Source organism: Grammomys surdaster, unplaced genomic scaffold, assembly GCF_004785775.1.
Source record: "Grammomys surdaster isolate TR1022 unplaced genomic scaffold, NIH_TR_1.0 125956, whole genome shotgun sequence".
Classification (NCBI taxonomy): Eukaryota; Metazoa; Chordata; class Mammalia; order Rodentia; family Muridae; genus Grammomys; species Grammomys surdaster.
In genome coordinates, this window is record NW_021620775.1 from 2,771,817 (window position 1) to 2,788,742 (window position 16,926).

Genomic DNA, 16,926 nt, shown 5'->3' on the forward strand with positions numbered 1-16,926 from the left:
GAGAGAGAGAGAGAGAGAGAGAGAGAGAGAGAGAGAGAGAGAGAGAGAGAAGGGGGCATATGTGCATATAAACTCTAGATTCTCGATACTTGGTTTCACTAAGAAAACAAGCTCTGAAACACTTATTAATAATACAAAATAAGAAGCCAAATCTGTTCTGGCCACTAACAAACAGAAACCAAAGACCCAGGAGAAGAGAACCACCAAGCGACTCTAAAAGCCACTGGTGCTGACAGAGCTAGCCTCCACTTTACCGTAACCATTCACGTACCTGACTAAGTGATTAACCACAGCGAACATCAGTTTCTTTTTTTTGTTTTTGTTTTTGATCAGTTTCTAAATATGAACAAAGTGGGATGCCTCCTCTCAGGCCTCACACAGCTCTAAAAGACTTCTGTCACCTACACAAGCCTGAGGACAGATGAGCTTCAAGCCAGACACAGAATCCAAACTAACAAATGGTGCAGTTACATGGAAATAGTCTCTATTTCTGAACAGAATATATTCTATTCCTACATAATTATTCTCTCTTCATTTTTAGTAGTCTATGGGAAAAATTTCAGTAGCGATGAGAATAAAATATTCAGAAGAAACAAGTGGATTCTGAGAAGCAGGGCTGCATGCATACATTTTATCCTGAGTATGAAAGAATCAAGAAAAAAACAGTGGCTAGAACTACATGTTAGGATCCATCCACTATGTTTAAGAGGAAACAGTTTGACATCTTGGGAGAAGGAAGACATGACGAAGGTACAAGCACACACAGGAAGGCCAGGACCCTGAACAGGTGGCTCAACTCTCGGAGAGTGACTGTTACTACACAGTATGTTACAACATGGCCTTTGGGTCACATGGACTCTATAAAGTAACTTCTCCAGAAGTTTTAGTTTTATTAATGTCGCTTGTTCTCTGAATGAGTATTTTAAAACCAAGTCTGTACAAAGAAAAGGAAGTAAACTGTAGCCCACCCTGCTAGATGAGAAGCTGGATGTAACGCACTAACAGTGAACTCAAAGTATGTGGGCCGGAGAAGATAACCCAGAGCTCTCAAGACACTGCCCCAGGCCGCACTCAATAGTCTACTGAGCTACAAGGGGAATGGTAATAATCTCTGGTTGGGACAGTGTTTATAATGTGCATGTATTGCCCTCTATAATAATAAAAAACTTAAAAACCCGAAAACCTAACTCCTGGTAGTATACTTACTAGAATTTGTTTGAGGACAGAGCTGTGTACACAGCTCAGAGTAAGAAGCTGTGCAAAAAGGAGGGGATAAAAGATTAAAAACAAAGCAAAACAGTCTTAATTTCTGTCTTAGAAAGGGGATAAGAATTCACTTCACTTACTTAAGTGAAATAAAAAATAGCAGCCTCCTTGTACAATTTAAAGTACAAAAACTGGAAGAGAGCAGAGAGATGTGTAAGGAATAAATAAAATGGAGTCTTTTGTACATGGATGGTAACAGAGGAGGAAAAATAATCTCCCTAAAGTGAAACTGCCAAGCTTGAAAACTCCCCAGTTCATCAATACGTCACTGTGTTCCCATAGACTACTCATGGTGGAAACAGGAAACGAGAAGAACACAGCGACTTCCAACAGCAGAGCTGGTACCGCGGTGAGCCATAATGTAGGCAATGCAACGTCTCCTAGTCCTACTACCATGGAGATGTTATTTGGAAAAACATCAATTTACTTTTAAAATCAAGTACATCATGTATAGATCTCATCATTCTCATGAACAGAATAATTAAAGTGGTGCATTTTTTTTTTTCTTTTGAGACAGGATTTCTCTGTGTAGCCCAGGCTGTCCTGGAACTCGCTCTGTAGACCAGGCTGGCCTTGAATTCAGAGATCTGCCTGCCTCTGCCTTCTAAGTGCTGGGACCAAAGGCATGCATGCACCACCAATGGCTGGTTTAAATGATGAAAATTTTAAGGAAATTTTGTACTGTACCTATTGGGAGGGAAAGTTTAGAAACATATAGTAGGAAAATAACAAAATTCTTTTGGCTTAAATCTACGTCTTCATCTACCCCTAAGAGCATGGTGGTGCATGCTTTTAATCCCAGCCCTTGGAGGCAGAGGTCGGTGGATCTCTATGAACTAACTGAAGGCTAGCCTAATCTTCACAGCCAGTTCCAGGCCAGCCAAAGCTATATAGTAAAATCTCATCTCAAAAAAAAAAAAAACAGAAGAAAAAAAGAAGTGTATTTCCCATATTTGGTGTAGGGTGTTGCTAGTGGGTCTATAAGCCAGGAAGTTCTCCTTTTCACAAAATCTGGTCATGCCTTGCTTGATTTTCTTCTTTCTATACTTTCATAAGCCAGCAGATTACATATTGTGATTAGATTTGCACCTCTACTACTAGATTCTGTTTTTACCATCTTCCAACTGGAGAGAATACACAGAAACATAACATTTGAAAAAGTGGGGCTAAAGAAGAGGGATTGAGTTCAATTCCTAGGACCCTCATGGCAGTTTACAGTGGTCTGTAACACCAGGTACAGGGATCCAGGGCCCTCTTTGGTCTCCTCAGGCATGAGGCATGCACACATACACTAGGCACTTACATACACGCTGGCAAAACACTTGCATATAAAAAATAAAATAATCTTTAAAGAAAAATTTGAAAAGCTTTCACCCCAAGTTTACCTTTATTATTTCATTCTAATAATGCTCACCAAGGAAATGATAAGCAGTATTAGAAAAGGAAAAACTTCTAGTTTTACATATGTATCCTGGCTTCCATACTAGCACATAAATAAACTCACTTTATAGCAGTGGTTCTCAACCTGTGGGCTGTGACCCCTTTGCCAAACCTCTATCCCCACAAATATTTACATTATGATTTATAACAGTGGCAAAATTACAGTTATGAAGTAGCAACAAAGTTAATTTTATGATTGGGGGTTACCGCAACATGAAGAACTGTATTAAAGGGTCACAGCGTTAGGGAGGAGAGAAGCAGTGCTTTACAGTGATAAAGAACATTGGTTGGGGTTACATAACCCTTGAATCCTATCCCTTGGGGTTGGAAGACAGAGGCAGGCAGATTTCTTCGACTTTAGGACCAGCCTGCTCTTAGCCAGTCAAAGCTACACAGAAAGACCCTGCCTCAAAATAAAACAAACAAAAATTCTCATTACAAATCCAATTCATGGATTATTAAAAATAACATTGCTGACTATTCTCATTTATAATCATAACCCCATTTATAAGAATAACTTACAAATTACCATTTATAAATGTTTAATCATCTAAAACCTCTGCCTACAACACAAAGCAGAGCCTACTTCATATGTGATACTCAAGGTAAAATGGATCCTACTTCATATGTGCATACCCTCATATGTGCATACCCAAGGTAAAGCGGATTCTTTATGTTTTTCTCAGTTGCTGTCACTTTCACCTTAGTATGAAAGATACCTTCACAATGGCAGAACTTACAAAATAACTTTTATCCAGAAAAGATGTCTTAAACAGTTACTAGTAACATAAAACAGAAATGTTTATTCTGTAGTAAAAAGTACTAATCTTTCCTTTGTACAAACATATATATCTAGATATAACCATTTCACAACACTTGAATGCCGAAGAAAATGTGTTCCAATAAACTTAAATTCTTAATGTTGGAAATTATTAAAGTTTTTTTTTCTTTCCTGTGGTGAATTCAATGGACTAGCAATTAGGGAATCACTGGGGAGCCCATAAATCAGTGGCTTGCATACTGTGAAAGGCAGACCACAGAAAGTCAGGAAGGGAGTGGCTGGTACCACATGAATACAGCAAGTGTGAGCTGCTCCCAAGGGATGGAACAAGAGCTTCTGATGAGGCAGAGAAGAAAGGTGTCCAGCACCTCTAGTCTCCCCCTTTGAAGTCCAGAGAAGGCTAAATGAAATCAGTATTAAAATATTAAAATAGAGATCGAGCATTCACTGACCATGTGTGATATATAACACAAGGTATAATAAGTTCATAAATGAACCAAATCACCTTGCTAGGGTGGGTCAATCATAATAGACATGACTGCAGTTTCTCTGAATGATTATTTTGGCTGACTTACAGTTATGTAGTGGAAAGGCAGTATTCTTTCGGCTCAATTACACAACCATGGCAATGTTTTTAATCACTGAGGGAAGACAAGTAAGCAGGTAGGAGGAACAATATTGGTTTAGGTGACATGGTAATGACCTAGAAGAAGGCATAAGAAAAAAAGAGGCAAAGCCTTTTATGCCAGAAGCCAGGAAAGGTGAAACAGCATTGGAGCCGGAGAAACAGCAAGAGGGTTGAGGGAGAAGTGAGCCCGGGGGATCACAGTCCTGATTGCTCATGCCTTCCACCCGACTACTCTGGACCTCACTTTCTTTCTTTTTGTTTATGTGTATGTGTAAGTGCCTGCATGTCTGTGTGTGCACCATGTGTGTCTGGTGCCCAGAGGCCAGAAGAGAGGTCTCCTGGAGCTCGAGTTACAGACAGCTGTGAGCTGCCTGATGTGAGTACTGGGAACTGAATCTGGGTCCTTTGCAAGAGCAACAAAGAGCCATCTCTCCAGTCCCCCCTTTTCTTTCCCCCCTCTGCACCAAGGTACTAAAACTCAACGCCACCCTTAAATTTTGTTAAAAAAAAAAAACCTGATTGCTTTTGTTAAATCTACAGAAACAAATTGACTTGCTACCACATTTGGAATTCAAAGGACTTAACAAATTTGTGGCAATCACATACGATTTTCAGAAAAAGTTATTTGGCTATTCTTTCCCAATTAATGAAGAGAAAATTGCCTTGCTGTGAATAGAAAAACGCTGCAGGACATGCTTGGGGTTGGGGAGGTGGGGAGCGGCAAGAATCACAGGGAGCTTCATGCAATTTAGGTTCCACATTGAGAATAAATAAGCGTTGTGGGGTGGTTTCAGTCCCGCATCATCCAGGTCCACTGATCTCATCTATGACAGTAGCAGGTACCAGAGAAGAGGAGAAAGACAAAGTAATCAACAGAAATTAAATCTCAGACTCACATCACATTCTCCCTCTCTGAACACAGTAAAATACAAACACTCCAGCTAACTATGCTTCTGATAGCTATGCCCCACCTGCTTTTAAATTCAGATTTAAGATGGCATGAAGAAATTCTTACAACTATCCCATAAATTAGGATGGTGTTTAGGTCACTGAAAGCATCTTTGTAGACTTAGGCGGCTTTGCTAAGTTTCTAATTGTGGACTTGCAAATGAAGTACTTGTCTGTTATTTCCCTGTGTCATCGTAATTTTAAAATGAACAAGTGCATCTGTTTTCTGTCATTAAATAATATTAACCATGGTAAGCAGAGTTCTCATAGTAAACATGACTTCTGTTGCTGAATATCAGTAATTCAGAGACAAAACTCTTTCATATCTGTAGTCTCAATAGCCAAGTTTTATCGTCACAAGTGAGTGTTACACAGCCAAAGATACAAAGGTTGTATCCTTGCTCCTTTCTAATTATCAAGAGAAAGCACAGGATGGCGGATAAGAGGAGGCTGGGAACGTGAAGAAACACAAAGAGGAGCCCGAACAGCATTGTACGTGCTCAAGAGAAACAAACTCTAAGTTTCCAGTAACAATTGCTTGCTGTCTGGGAGATGCTCAGGCATCAAACAATAAAGAACAGTCAACAGAGGCAAGAGGCCGCGCACGCACGCACGCACTGTTCTCTTGCTCTTTAATCCTTCTGAGCTCTGGTAAAAAGGCCAGCTGTTGCCACCTCGTGTAGGGCAGAGGCAGTCAGCAGAGCAGATTAACTGGGGGTGGGGAAAGGGGATATTGCAAAATTCTAAATTAACAGTCACTTTGATTTCACTGCTTTTAACATGAACGCCATTCAACTATACCATTACAATAAGCCTGCACAATGATAGCCAGAATTTATTATTGTTTTTATATTTCAAATATTTAAATTTTATGTTCATATTGGTAAATATGAAGAAATATACAGAAACTTGGTAGAGAATATTTCAACACTCTTAATACTGCTCAACAAAACCCCAAAAGTTTGAGTAACAGCCAGTTAAAATGGAAAGAGTTAGTGTATCTCATGGCTGGACCTTAGGACTCAGGTGTGAACACAACACACTGAAGAGCTCTTTAGTTTGGGACCTGGGGCTGTGGTTCAGTTGGGAGAGTTTGCTGAGCATAGGCAAAGCCCTGGTGGATTCCACTTGGAACCCTTGCTCTGAGCACTCAGTAGGTGGGAGGAAGTTGAGAGCATGAAGTTCAAAGTCTTAGATACACAGAGTTTGAGACCAGCAAGGGGGGAAACATCCAGGTTTTGGGCACCTCTGATTATAGTGGGACCTGGAAGTCTGGAGAAGGTTTACAGGTCAAATAAAGACAGGCTTCCTTCGGTTCATCTATTGACTTCATATGCATGACTTCACCGTGTATATATGGTATTTCTTTAGATGTTTTTACAGAGTAAAAGTCTCACTTTCAAAGCTCCTTCTGTGACAGGAAGGACCAAGGATAAGAAAAGGGCACATCACTGCTGATATTGTCTCTCTGACATACCACTATGTACACATCCCAATACAAAGGGTAATTGTATACAATTATACTTTCCAAAGCCTTGAGTTTTGTCCTCTAATAAATTAAAAGAATTATCAAATCAGATACTATGTGTTTCTAAGCCTCTATTTTTTATTACGAGGAAAATAACTATTGTTACTCCACAGGGCTGTGGTAGAGACCCCCAATGAGAACTTATGGAAAGCAGTCCCCAGGCTCTAGACAAGCACACAAATATCAGCTCATATCCATAAACAACTTCATGTTTTACACAGAGTTAGAAACTTGTAATAGAAGTGGGAAAAGAATCCTTTCTCAGAACAAGCTGTCTAAATGAATGATTGCTAGCATTCCTTTAACTCCTGGCTATTAATGAGTGTGCAAACACAAGGAATAAAAAGTGTAACTTGAAGCCAGGTGGTGGTGGTACACACCTTTAATATTAGCACTCTGAAGGCGGAGGTAGGTGGACTGTTGAATTCCGAGACAGCCAGGGTTGTTCCAAAACAACAACAAAGCATAACTCGGGTCTCAGTGGACACAAGTTAAGTAAAAGCATCTCACCATGTACTAAGGAAACTTAACCAGTGTTAGTGTGAGCAGGGATTAAATATCCAAGGTGGGAAAAACAGATCTCAGAATGTTAGCACTCTTTTTTAATATGGTGACAATCATAAAATCAAACATTATAGAAAGGACAACTTTTGCCACCTAGAAGAAAGTAATTTTAAAAGAACTTTATTTTGATAGATAGGCACACTACTAAAAATTTCATAGGTTGGGGCTAGAGAGTTAGTTTAGTGGTTAAGAGCACTGGTTGCTTTTCTGGAGGTCCTGAGTTCAAATCCCAGCAACCACATGGTGGCTTACAACCATCTAATGCCCTCTTCTGGCACACAGACAGAACACTAACACATATGAAATACATAAATCTTAAAAAAAATTCACATGCAGTCCAAATAGCTATCTTCACAGTTGGTTCTCCATTTAGACACTAGAATCTGTTGAGTTTGTTCTTACTACAAAATCAAGATTGTCATAAAGGACACAGGGGCTGTTTATACATGGTGGGGAGAAACTGTGACTAGAACTGAGGCAGGAGGATGAAGTGTGTATCTCACTTAAGTGTCCCATAAGGTACTCTGTCTTTGGACATCTTCAGAGTATGTCTGTGAGTCCCATTTTCTGTGTTTTCACATAACACTGATCTTGTATTAGCTAGAAACAAACTTTCTTTTCCTGTTTCATCATGAAACAAGCCAGACCCCCGCCCCTCCCCCGAAATGCTGTAACAACACTACAGAAACATCATCTCTCTAGAAACATTTATGTGATTAGGCTTCATCACATCAAATGTTGATGTATACAGCTGGAAGCAACTATATTCCCTTAAATAAATCGCAACTGAACAATCATGTCTTCTAAGACACAGACTGCATTTCTGACTGGTTGCTCTCAGTCTGGACTACTGTTTCAGTCTTGCCTTGTCTTTGATGTATCTGAGGCCCCCAGGCCAGCTTTTCTGTAGACAATATTTACCTATGAGTTTTCTGATGTACCACCACATCTAAAGCCATTTATCTTTAGTAAAAACAGCATTCCATAAGTGGCACAGAATTTTGATTTGACCATATGAATCAGGTGGTGACTACTCAGATTTTTTTCCATGATACAGTTACCTTTTAAAATTAACAGGTATTTTCTTTTAAAACAATCTTAATAATAGGTCTTTTCTGTTGAGCTATTTTGAGTGGTAAGATAAACATTCTATTCCTCACCACTAATTTCATCCCTCTGCCCATATAATTCCTAATTCACAGATTTATGTTTCATTCAATAAGCTACAATATGTCACTGTCTGAATTACCTGAGGCAGCATCAAACAGTGCCTGTGTTGTGTGATAATGACATGTCACACATTAAATACATCCTTTTTTTTTACTCTAAAGAGTCCCAGGCTTATCCTGTCCTTCCCATGATTCAGCTATAAACACCACTGTGTGTCCAAGAGTCCTGATTTCTGTCAACAAGCCTCCTGACACAGACGTGGGCTTTATTCCCATTTCTTTGGTCTTCCTAACTGTGTCTTGTTGCTTCACTTTGGTAGAGATGACACACTACTTATAACTGTACTTTAATGAACAATCAGTTAGTAAATATCCAAAGTGATGAATGATTGAAAACTAGGTAAATTTATGACTGGCAAACATGAATGTCACCAACATTTTAGTAAACTCTACGTGACACCATTATTCACAACTCTGATCTTATACTTAAATCTCTTTACTGCACAGTATAAATCTCTATACTATATCCCAAATGCATCTGCAATACTAGATTCCTTGTTCCCTAGAATACAGTCGTGACTAATAACCCTAGAGAGTAGTCTGGCTGGAAGCATCCCTGACTATATTCCCAATCCTTAGATCGAAGAGAAACAGTACAGAGAGGGGTGTTCAGGACTTTAAACCACGGGCAGTCATGGCTCATCTCCTTTAGTGTGACTGATAATGCTGAGTCATGGGTGAACCCCGGCTTTTAAGGACATTATTTGGAACATTAACACCATAACTCTATTTCCCCAAAAGTCACAAATCACTTCAAGGGGGTCTTGTGACTGTTTACTTAGGAAAATCACCAGAACGTGGAACTTAGCTTGGCAGAACACATATCTGAGTTAACAATATACTTTCTTTAAATAATCGAATTACAACTAGAGAGTAATGAGAGTGTGCAGGTTCTATTAAAAGACACACACACACATACACACACACACATCAATTTTCTGTCACTTAAAAATATAGAAGCTGGTAAAAATTCATTGAATTAATTCAGTCTGATAGCTATATCCCAAAGGACGCAGAAATTATACATACTAAGCATGGAATTATAAGTTAGGAGCTTCCAAATGCTTGCTGAATGGACTTCCTGTGAATCACCACAATAGGCATCTTACCAATACTGAAGCTCCGTGAGTATTCACTGTGTAAGATACAACAGATGAATAGTGAACCAGGCTTGCATACAGGGCTTCTGCAGCAGCACAAACTTAACTATCCTTCCAAAGAGGCAGGAAACAGCCAAATATGACAGAAATGGAAATTAGTAAAATGAGATATATACATTTAAAAAAGGAAGGAAGAAAGAATAAAGCAAGAGTGCCAAGACAAAGCAATGGGAGCACAGATAACCTGAAAGAGAAATCCAGGATGGGGCGGTGCAGATGGGAAAGGGAGAGCAGGCCTGAGGCACAGGCACAAAACTAGGGAAGAAACCCTGCCTGGCTCTTCTGGACAGTTTTGTGACCGACTACAGAACTATCAACTCAACTTAAAAACTGTTCCCCGCCTTGAAGACCTTCTTCCTACTCAGTGTTTGTTTTCTTTTATGTCAGAAAACATATAAATTTAAGTACATTCTAAAATAAAAAACAGTTTCATAAGCTCAAAGAAGAGACGCTTATAACTAGCTAGACTCAGAGTGTTGACTACCAAGAGTTACATAATATGTTAATGTGTCTCTGATCACCTTGGGCTCTCAAAGATCCAAGCAAGTATCCATGCTAGTAAGTTACCAGCCTTTAAGAACCAAACATGTTTCCAACAAGCAAGGTTGTGGATGGGATGCTATAGGCCTAAATCCCAAGCAGGGCTGGCAGGGTGATGGCAGCCTGGTCCCATGGTGCAGATCTGTGTGGGGTAACCTGATGTAGGGGTTGGAGTACAAGCATGATGAAGAGTTTCCAGGAAAGCCTGGTCTGGCTTCAGAGGAGAGGACCCACAGGAGATAAGTGAGAGAGAGAATATGGGTAAGATGGGATGCGGAGATCTCTGACACGAAGGTCAGACCATGAACCTGGGGAAAGGAATTTGTAAAGATTAGCCTCTCATAGGATGCCACAGCGTGCAAAGTAAAGGGGACATGGCAGAAGGAAAGGCACTGTGGTGGTGGTCTGGTATAGGACAGCTAAGATTCCAAGCTGGATGAAAAGAACGTTTGTGTAATGGGGGTGGCAGCAAAGTTTGGTTATACATTCAGAGGATTGATCAAAATAAGTTAACTATGTGAAGGATTCTAGAAGCTAGTTCCACACTGTTAGAATGACAAGTATGGAAAAGAGCAAAGTCAAGAACAAACCAGATAGAACTGTATACAACTTGGAAGTAGTGAGCATCTACTTAAGAGTCTTCAATAGATACACAAAATTAGGAGTAGGTATGCATGTACACACACACACACACACACACACACACACACACACACACACACACACCTTTCTACTGAGAAGACCCAAGAACTCATATTTCACTAACAAGTATATCTAGTTTTCAGACCTTGATTTCAAGATACCATTCTAAAACAAAAAAAGAAGGAAGAAAGTAAGTAAGCAAGCATGCACGCAAGTTTTGTTAGGGAGTGAGCCGGAACATTGTGTTATGTGATGAATGAGGTCTAAGGATTAGCTACAGTGACACTCTGATTTTGAGAGTTGCTAGGAGAAAACACACATTCCTAGGAAACACACATTCAAGTATTTGGAGTGATAAGATTTTAGGTCAATGTCTTATTTTAACAATTCAGAATAAAACCAATTCTTCATAGGTAGCTGTAACTTTTCTTTAAGCTTGAGATTAAGTGGGAGCCGTGAGAACGTGGCGGGGACCGAGGAAGCCGGGGCAGGAGAAAAGACTTACTGAGGTCTTCTGCCAGCTGCACTCGTTTACCAGTGAGCAATTTAACCTTCTTCTCAGCGTCGTCGGCAAAGTCTTCTAACACCTCCTTAACGTTTTTCTCCAGCCGCCTGACTGTTCAAAGTAAACAAAAACCCAGAAGAGCAGTTTTTATGAACTTATAGAATGAAAAATTTCCTGATACAATGAAAATTAAGCATCACCATGTTAGTTATTCCCTTGAATTCACATTTCTCATTTTCTAGTACATTTATCAGCATAAACCTTCGCCACAGTCTAAGGATGACATGTTCTTAAGCTATAACAGACAGACACACAAACTTCAAAAACACAGAGCAATGCTCAAGACGCCACTCTTTTTATTATAATTTTTATCTCATGGAAGTAGATTTGTAGCATCTTTTATCCCTATCATTTTCTAACTGTAATTTATTTTTAAATTAATATTTCAAAGCAAATTATGATTCTAAGGTTTTTCTAATCAAGCTGTTTTTGGAGTTATCTTACCTTCAGTGTTTGTAAGTTGCTGCCTTAATGTGTTGGCAGTGATAGCAAGCATGCGCTGTATTCGCCAGAACAGGACCACGTCATTACACTCCAGCTGGAGTAGTAAACCATTAAGAAGATCAGATGAAATATAAAAGCAAAGCCTGTATTAATTACATAGAACTTATTTCCTAAGGTTTAGTAAAAATATCAGTGCTTATCTAATACACACACACACACACACACACACACACACACACACACACACACACAGTTCTTTTGGCTGAAATAAACCCAGAAAAGCACTTAGAAGCTTCAGTTTAGTAACAACACTGATTAGCAGAGCTTTTCAAGGCCTATTTTAAAACATTTTTCTTTATGAGAAAATGTCAAAAGGCATAAGTGTGCTGCCACCTAGGGGTTACTTTAAAAGGTATGAGAGCTAGGTCCATTACAAGAACTTCCAGTTCTTTTAGAGAAAGCAAGATTTCAGTGATGTGAGAAAATAATTATGACACAAAAAATGCATCGTAAAGTAGTATTACTATACTGTCCCCAGTGCACATGCCAATGGCTATGCTATACACATCCTCTTCTTAAATATACACACAAAACTCTGGGGTACACGCAGTCACTCTGGGGTACAAGAGATTATATTTTTCCACATTCTTACAGTTTCTGATGATACACATAGAAGTCAGTTACTGCTAAGCTGGTAAATCTCTAACAAGATAAAAGATAAACTTATTCTTTATAAGTTACACATTCTTTTCTTCCAGATGCTCAAGGGTTTAAAATTCATAGTGCAGCTGAAGTTTATGTTTTACCTTACCATCTTTCATCAATTATTAGTAAAATTTACTTCTTTTTCTTTGTGAAACCTCACCTCAGAATCTATAAAATGCCTCTGGTAGTAATAAAAACCTCTGCGACAAAGGTTACAATGATTTAGAGCTGTTTTTAAGAAATGTCTTCTATAAACTTGATGCCAAGTATCCTTAATCTAAAACGAGAAAAGAAAAAACAATATTATAATATATGTTGTTGACCACTAAAAGTTAGTTGTATACAAGATTTACTTTTAAAAGTTAACTGAGGGGCAGATCTCCAAGTTCGAGGCCAGCCTGGTCTACAGATCAAGTTGAAGGGCTGAGAGAAGTCCTGTCTCAAACAACAGAGCAGAAAAGACTGTTGCCCAGCAGTGGCGGTGCACTCCATTAACCCCAGCATGCAGGAAGTAGAGGCAGGTGGGTTTGAGGCCAGCCTGGTCCAGAGCTATTTCCTGGACAACACAGGCTACACAAAGAAATTATGTCTTAAAAAGAAGTTAATTGAAAGCAATAGCTTTAAATCACTTATATAATTTTTCAAGTCAGGTATTAGATTTATTAGTTTACACACTTCAAAATCTACAAAGTTCTAAGCAAGCATGTACTACATTCAAACTGTACTCATTGTACAGAGTAGGTTGGTAAGGGATGATCTTTGCCTAGCTAGCAGTGAGGAAGGCAAGGCGAGAAGAGTCTAAAAACCTTGTCTAAGGGCAGAGTTAGGACCTGGACTATTGTCTCAGACTGTGTCCACCAACTGACAACAGTCAGGAAGCAATCCTTTCTATTAAGCTGCACTGTTACAACAACAGGGTCCATACCTCTGTGGCACTATCGTCTGCCAGAGCATGTACTGTTTGTTACATCTAGTGACAACAATAATGCTAGTAGGCAGAACACATACCAACCCCATCCAGGAGATGAAGAAAGCTTGAGTTATCTCAATTGAGTTACTAATTACTAAAGGGGGCAGTATTAGTAACACAATCCAACTGCTGAGAGGCCACGCCTCCTGACATCCCAGATGTAACTAGGAAAAAACCCCAACAAATTAAGACTTTCTTGTCTGCAGAAAATAGCGACCTGTTCCACTCTGCTTCTAAGAGAGTACTTCTAACCACCACTGCATTAACCTAAGTGTCGTTAGATTAGAAGTGTCAGAGCACACAGAGCTTGTGGGACCAGACGGTCCTGCACCCGGGAGTTTTGGGTGGGATGCTCTTGGAATATTTACATTTACACTTGGAGGTAGGATAAAGGTTTGACACAAAATTCACTTACATATGTCTTACACACATAGTCTAAAAAATAATGTTATGTACTACAATACTGTGTACCTGCATTCTGAATTATCGTCACATGAAGAATTTTCTTGTGAAAAAGTTTCAGGTTTTGGAGCATTTCTATTTTCCTTTGTTGAATTAGGGTGGGTGCTCAATTTGCATGGCCTCCCCTCTCCCTGACTCCCTGACAGGTTTTTTCTGTGCAGCCCTGGATGTCTTAGAAAATGATCTGTAGACCAGGCTGGCCTCGAACTCACCACACCTAGCTTCATGAACTTTTAGTAATGAGAGTTAGGACCATGTAGACAAATCAGATCTATATCCAACTAAAAATCTCACGTTCAGTGTATAGATAATGTAACATGTACAGCAGCTTAAGCAGTTAGGTTCTCACCAGGTTTCCTGTCCTGACCTCAGGCAGAATTTAAAGTAAGTCCAGAGACATAAAGGCAGATCTTTAAAAGTAATTACAGTGGCATAGAAAGTTTTCAGGTTGCTTTCTTCACTGGATTTATTTTTCTAATTGGGTTTCATGTAAAGATTTTTTCTTTTCTTTTTATTTATGTGAACGGGTGTTTTGTTTTTATGTGTTTGTGCACCACATGAGTGATGAGCCTGCAGAGGCCGTTAGACACTCTGGAACTGGAGTTAGGGATATTAGTTAGATGATTCCAGGAACCAGACCCAGGTCTTCTGTGAGAACAAGTGTTCTTCACTGCCGAACTGTCTCTTCAGGCCTTAAGTTAACCCTTAACAAATTTCAGTCCACTATATTTGCTGTTGCTGGGTGGTGGTGGCAGAGGCATAGGCAAATGGTTTTTATGAGTTCAATGCCAGCGTGGTCTACAGAGTGAGTTCCAGGGCAGCCAGGGGTACTTACTCAGCCAGGGGTACTGGAAAAAAAAGCTGCAAGTAAGTATTATGAAGCTAAGAAAAAGGTGGTCTAATATGTAGAATTTATTCTCATATTTATTATCAGGAATGAGGAAAATGAGATAGGATCCAAAGGTCTTATCCAATCCAATAAAATATTAAAATGCGTATTTCTCCCCTAAATCTACTTGTTCCTAATTGAGCTACACTGACTGTAAACACTGTAATTACCTATGTTGCTGGGAATGGTGGCATTCCCCTTTAATCCTGGCACAGAACTTAGGCGAATCTTTCTGAGTTTGTGGCCAGCTTGGTGGGCCTACACAGTGAGTTCTAGGACATCCAAGGCTATATAGTGAGACCTCATCTAAAACAAACAAACCAACAAACAAACCAACCCCCCTACTCCCCCAACACACACATAACTATCTGTTTATATGAATGGGCCATATATAGACAAAGGTGAATTGTGGTATTCTAAAGCTGTAAAACGGGGCTGAGGCAAGGTCTGGATGGCTTTTATCCATTCTGCAGGAACCCAAATTTCTAAGTCTGAATTTATGGAGTTCCCTTGTAAGCAGCAAATGGAAGTTAACTTGCTATTCTTCATAGACTCGAAATGACTATCATTAAGGCAGTAAATGTGCACATGAACAAAGCAGAACTTGGCACTCAGATCTCTCTGTAACTCATCAGAGGCAGGAATACTGCACTGCAAGGAACACTGATTTAGAAAGCGGACCTCCATCCCCTTTCTTTTTCTGAGACAGAGCTTGTAGAGAGTCCTACTCCAGCCTCACTTTGGAGCAGAGGATAACTTTCAGCTCCTGCATCCAGATTCCAAGCGTTGCACCTGTCACCACATCTGGCTGTCCATGGTATTTCTTGCTTTTTGTTTTAGTATTTTTGGAATTTTTTTTTTTTTTTTTGAGCTGGAGCTTGAACCCAGGGCCTTGTGGTCGCTAGACAAGTTTCTTACCAAGCTTGGATCGACTTCAACTCCTCGAGATTCCAGGTTCTTCCGGACTGTGGTAATCTCATCACTTGCAAGATAAGCCGGGTGCTCATCATTAACCTTCAGCATCTTCTCCAATTCATTCTTGGTTTCATTGTGAACACACTTTAACAAGTTAAAAAGAAGGCTGTTTAGACAGTTCAAACTTCGTACTTGTGGATACAGAGGCCCATTTTAATAAATGTATCACCACTGCATTACTACTGTTAATTACAGTAAGATATAAACTAGGAGGCCTATGAACATAGAGCCACTTGTCTTATGAATGATCAGCCCTAGAATCTTACTCATGGCACAGTGTTTTATTGGTGAAATTAAAGCACCAAGCTCCTTAGGACAGACTTTTATTCTTGACTGTAGAGTATAATTTTTGTGTAAGACAAAGTGTCTATGTGGGTCCATGTGGGAAAAAGCAACATTCTATAAATGTCTATACGGACTTAGACTTTGTGAACTGTTTCTGTTCTAACCAATGAAATATCATGTGAGTAGTTTGATGCTTTTCAAAAGAAGCTCTTCCACTAAAGAATTCATACTTTAAACTATTCCTAAAGCACTCTTAATTCACTCCAGCCTCTTCTTTGCTATGTACTAATCTCAGCAAGGAAGAAAATATACATATTAGTTTCAAAATCAGACTCTTACATTGTCCAACTCAGTTTATCTTGTACTTTTCAATCCTTTATTCTGACATGGATGATAAAAGACACGAGCTTCACATCACCAGTAACATCATTAGTCTGTAAGAAAACTTGCCTGGAACTGTAGTTTGCAACTCAGCAGCTGTGAACCAAAGTGCAAGTCTCCCAGGCCACTCACACAGCTCTGTCCTATGAGAATGTGTGGGGGCAGGGCTGGGCCTTCACACTGACACTCCCATCATCACGGATCCACTGTCTGCAAACCCTTTCAAAGAAACCTTCTCATTTACCCTGGCTATCTGTTCCACTGAGACAGTGAGAATGTTTCACACAGTGGGATTTTCCTACACAACTACAGAAAGGCTACATAAAGGCATAAAATAGAATGGGTTCTAATTAAACACACACACGTTTTTATTATTTGTGTGCCTGTGTGTGGGTGGGTATGTGTTTGCCACCTGAGTGTGGGTGTGCCCACAGGCCAGAAGGCAGCACAGAATCCCTGGAACATTGGTTCCGGGAACTAAACTTCAGAAGAGTGGAAAGGACGACTAACCACTGAGCTATTAT

The 16,926-nt window shown here is 39.6% G+C and overlaps 1 protein-coding gene across 4 annotated transcripts in view; it reads right to left on the reverse strand.

Moving 5' to 3' along the window:
- Nucleotides 1-16,926, reverse strand: part of Opa1 (OPA1 mitochondrial dynamin like GTPase) — a 73,762-nt gene that overhangs the window by 8,985 nt on the left and 47,851 nt on the right. For all 4 annotated transcript variants that reach the window (XM_028753760.1, XM_028753758.1, XM_028753759.1 and 1 more), the window contains 4 exons: nucleotides 15,680-15,820; nucleotides 12,601-12,717; nucleotides 11,736-11,829; nucleotides 11,232-11,342 (listed from right to left, as the gene is read on the reverse strand). In XM_028753760.1, the coding sequence (XP_028609593.1) occupies nucleotides 11,232-11,342; nucleotides 11,736-11,829; nucleotides 12,601-12,717; nucleotides 15,680-15,820 (463 nt within the window). The remainder of the gene's footprint in view (nucleotides 1-11,231; nucleotides 11,343-11,735; nucleotides 11,830-12,600; nucleotides 12,718-15,679; nucleotides 15,821-16,926) is intronic.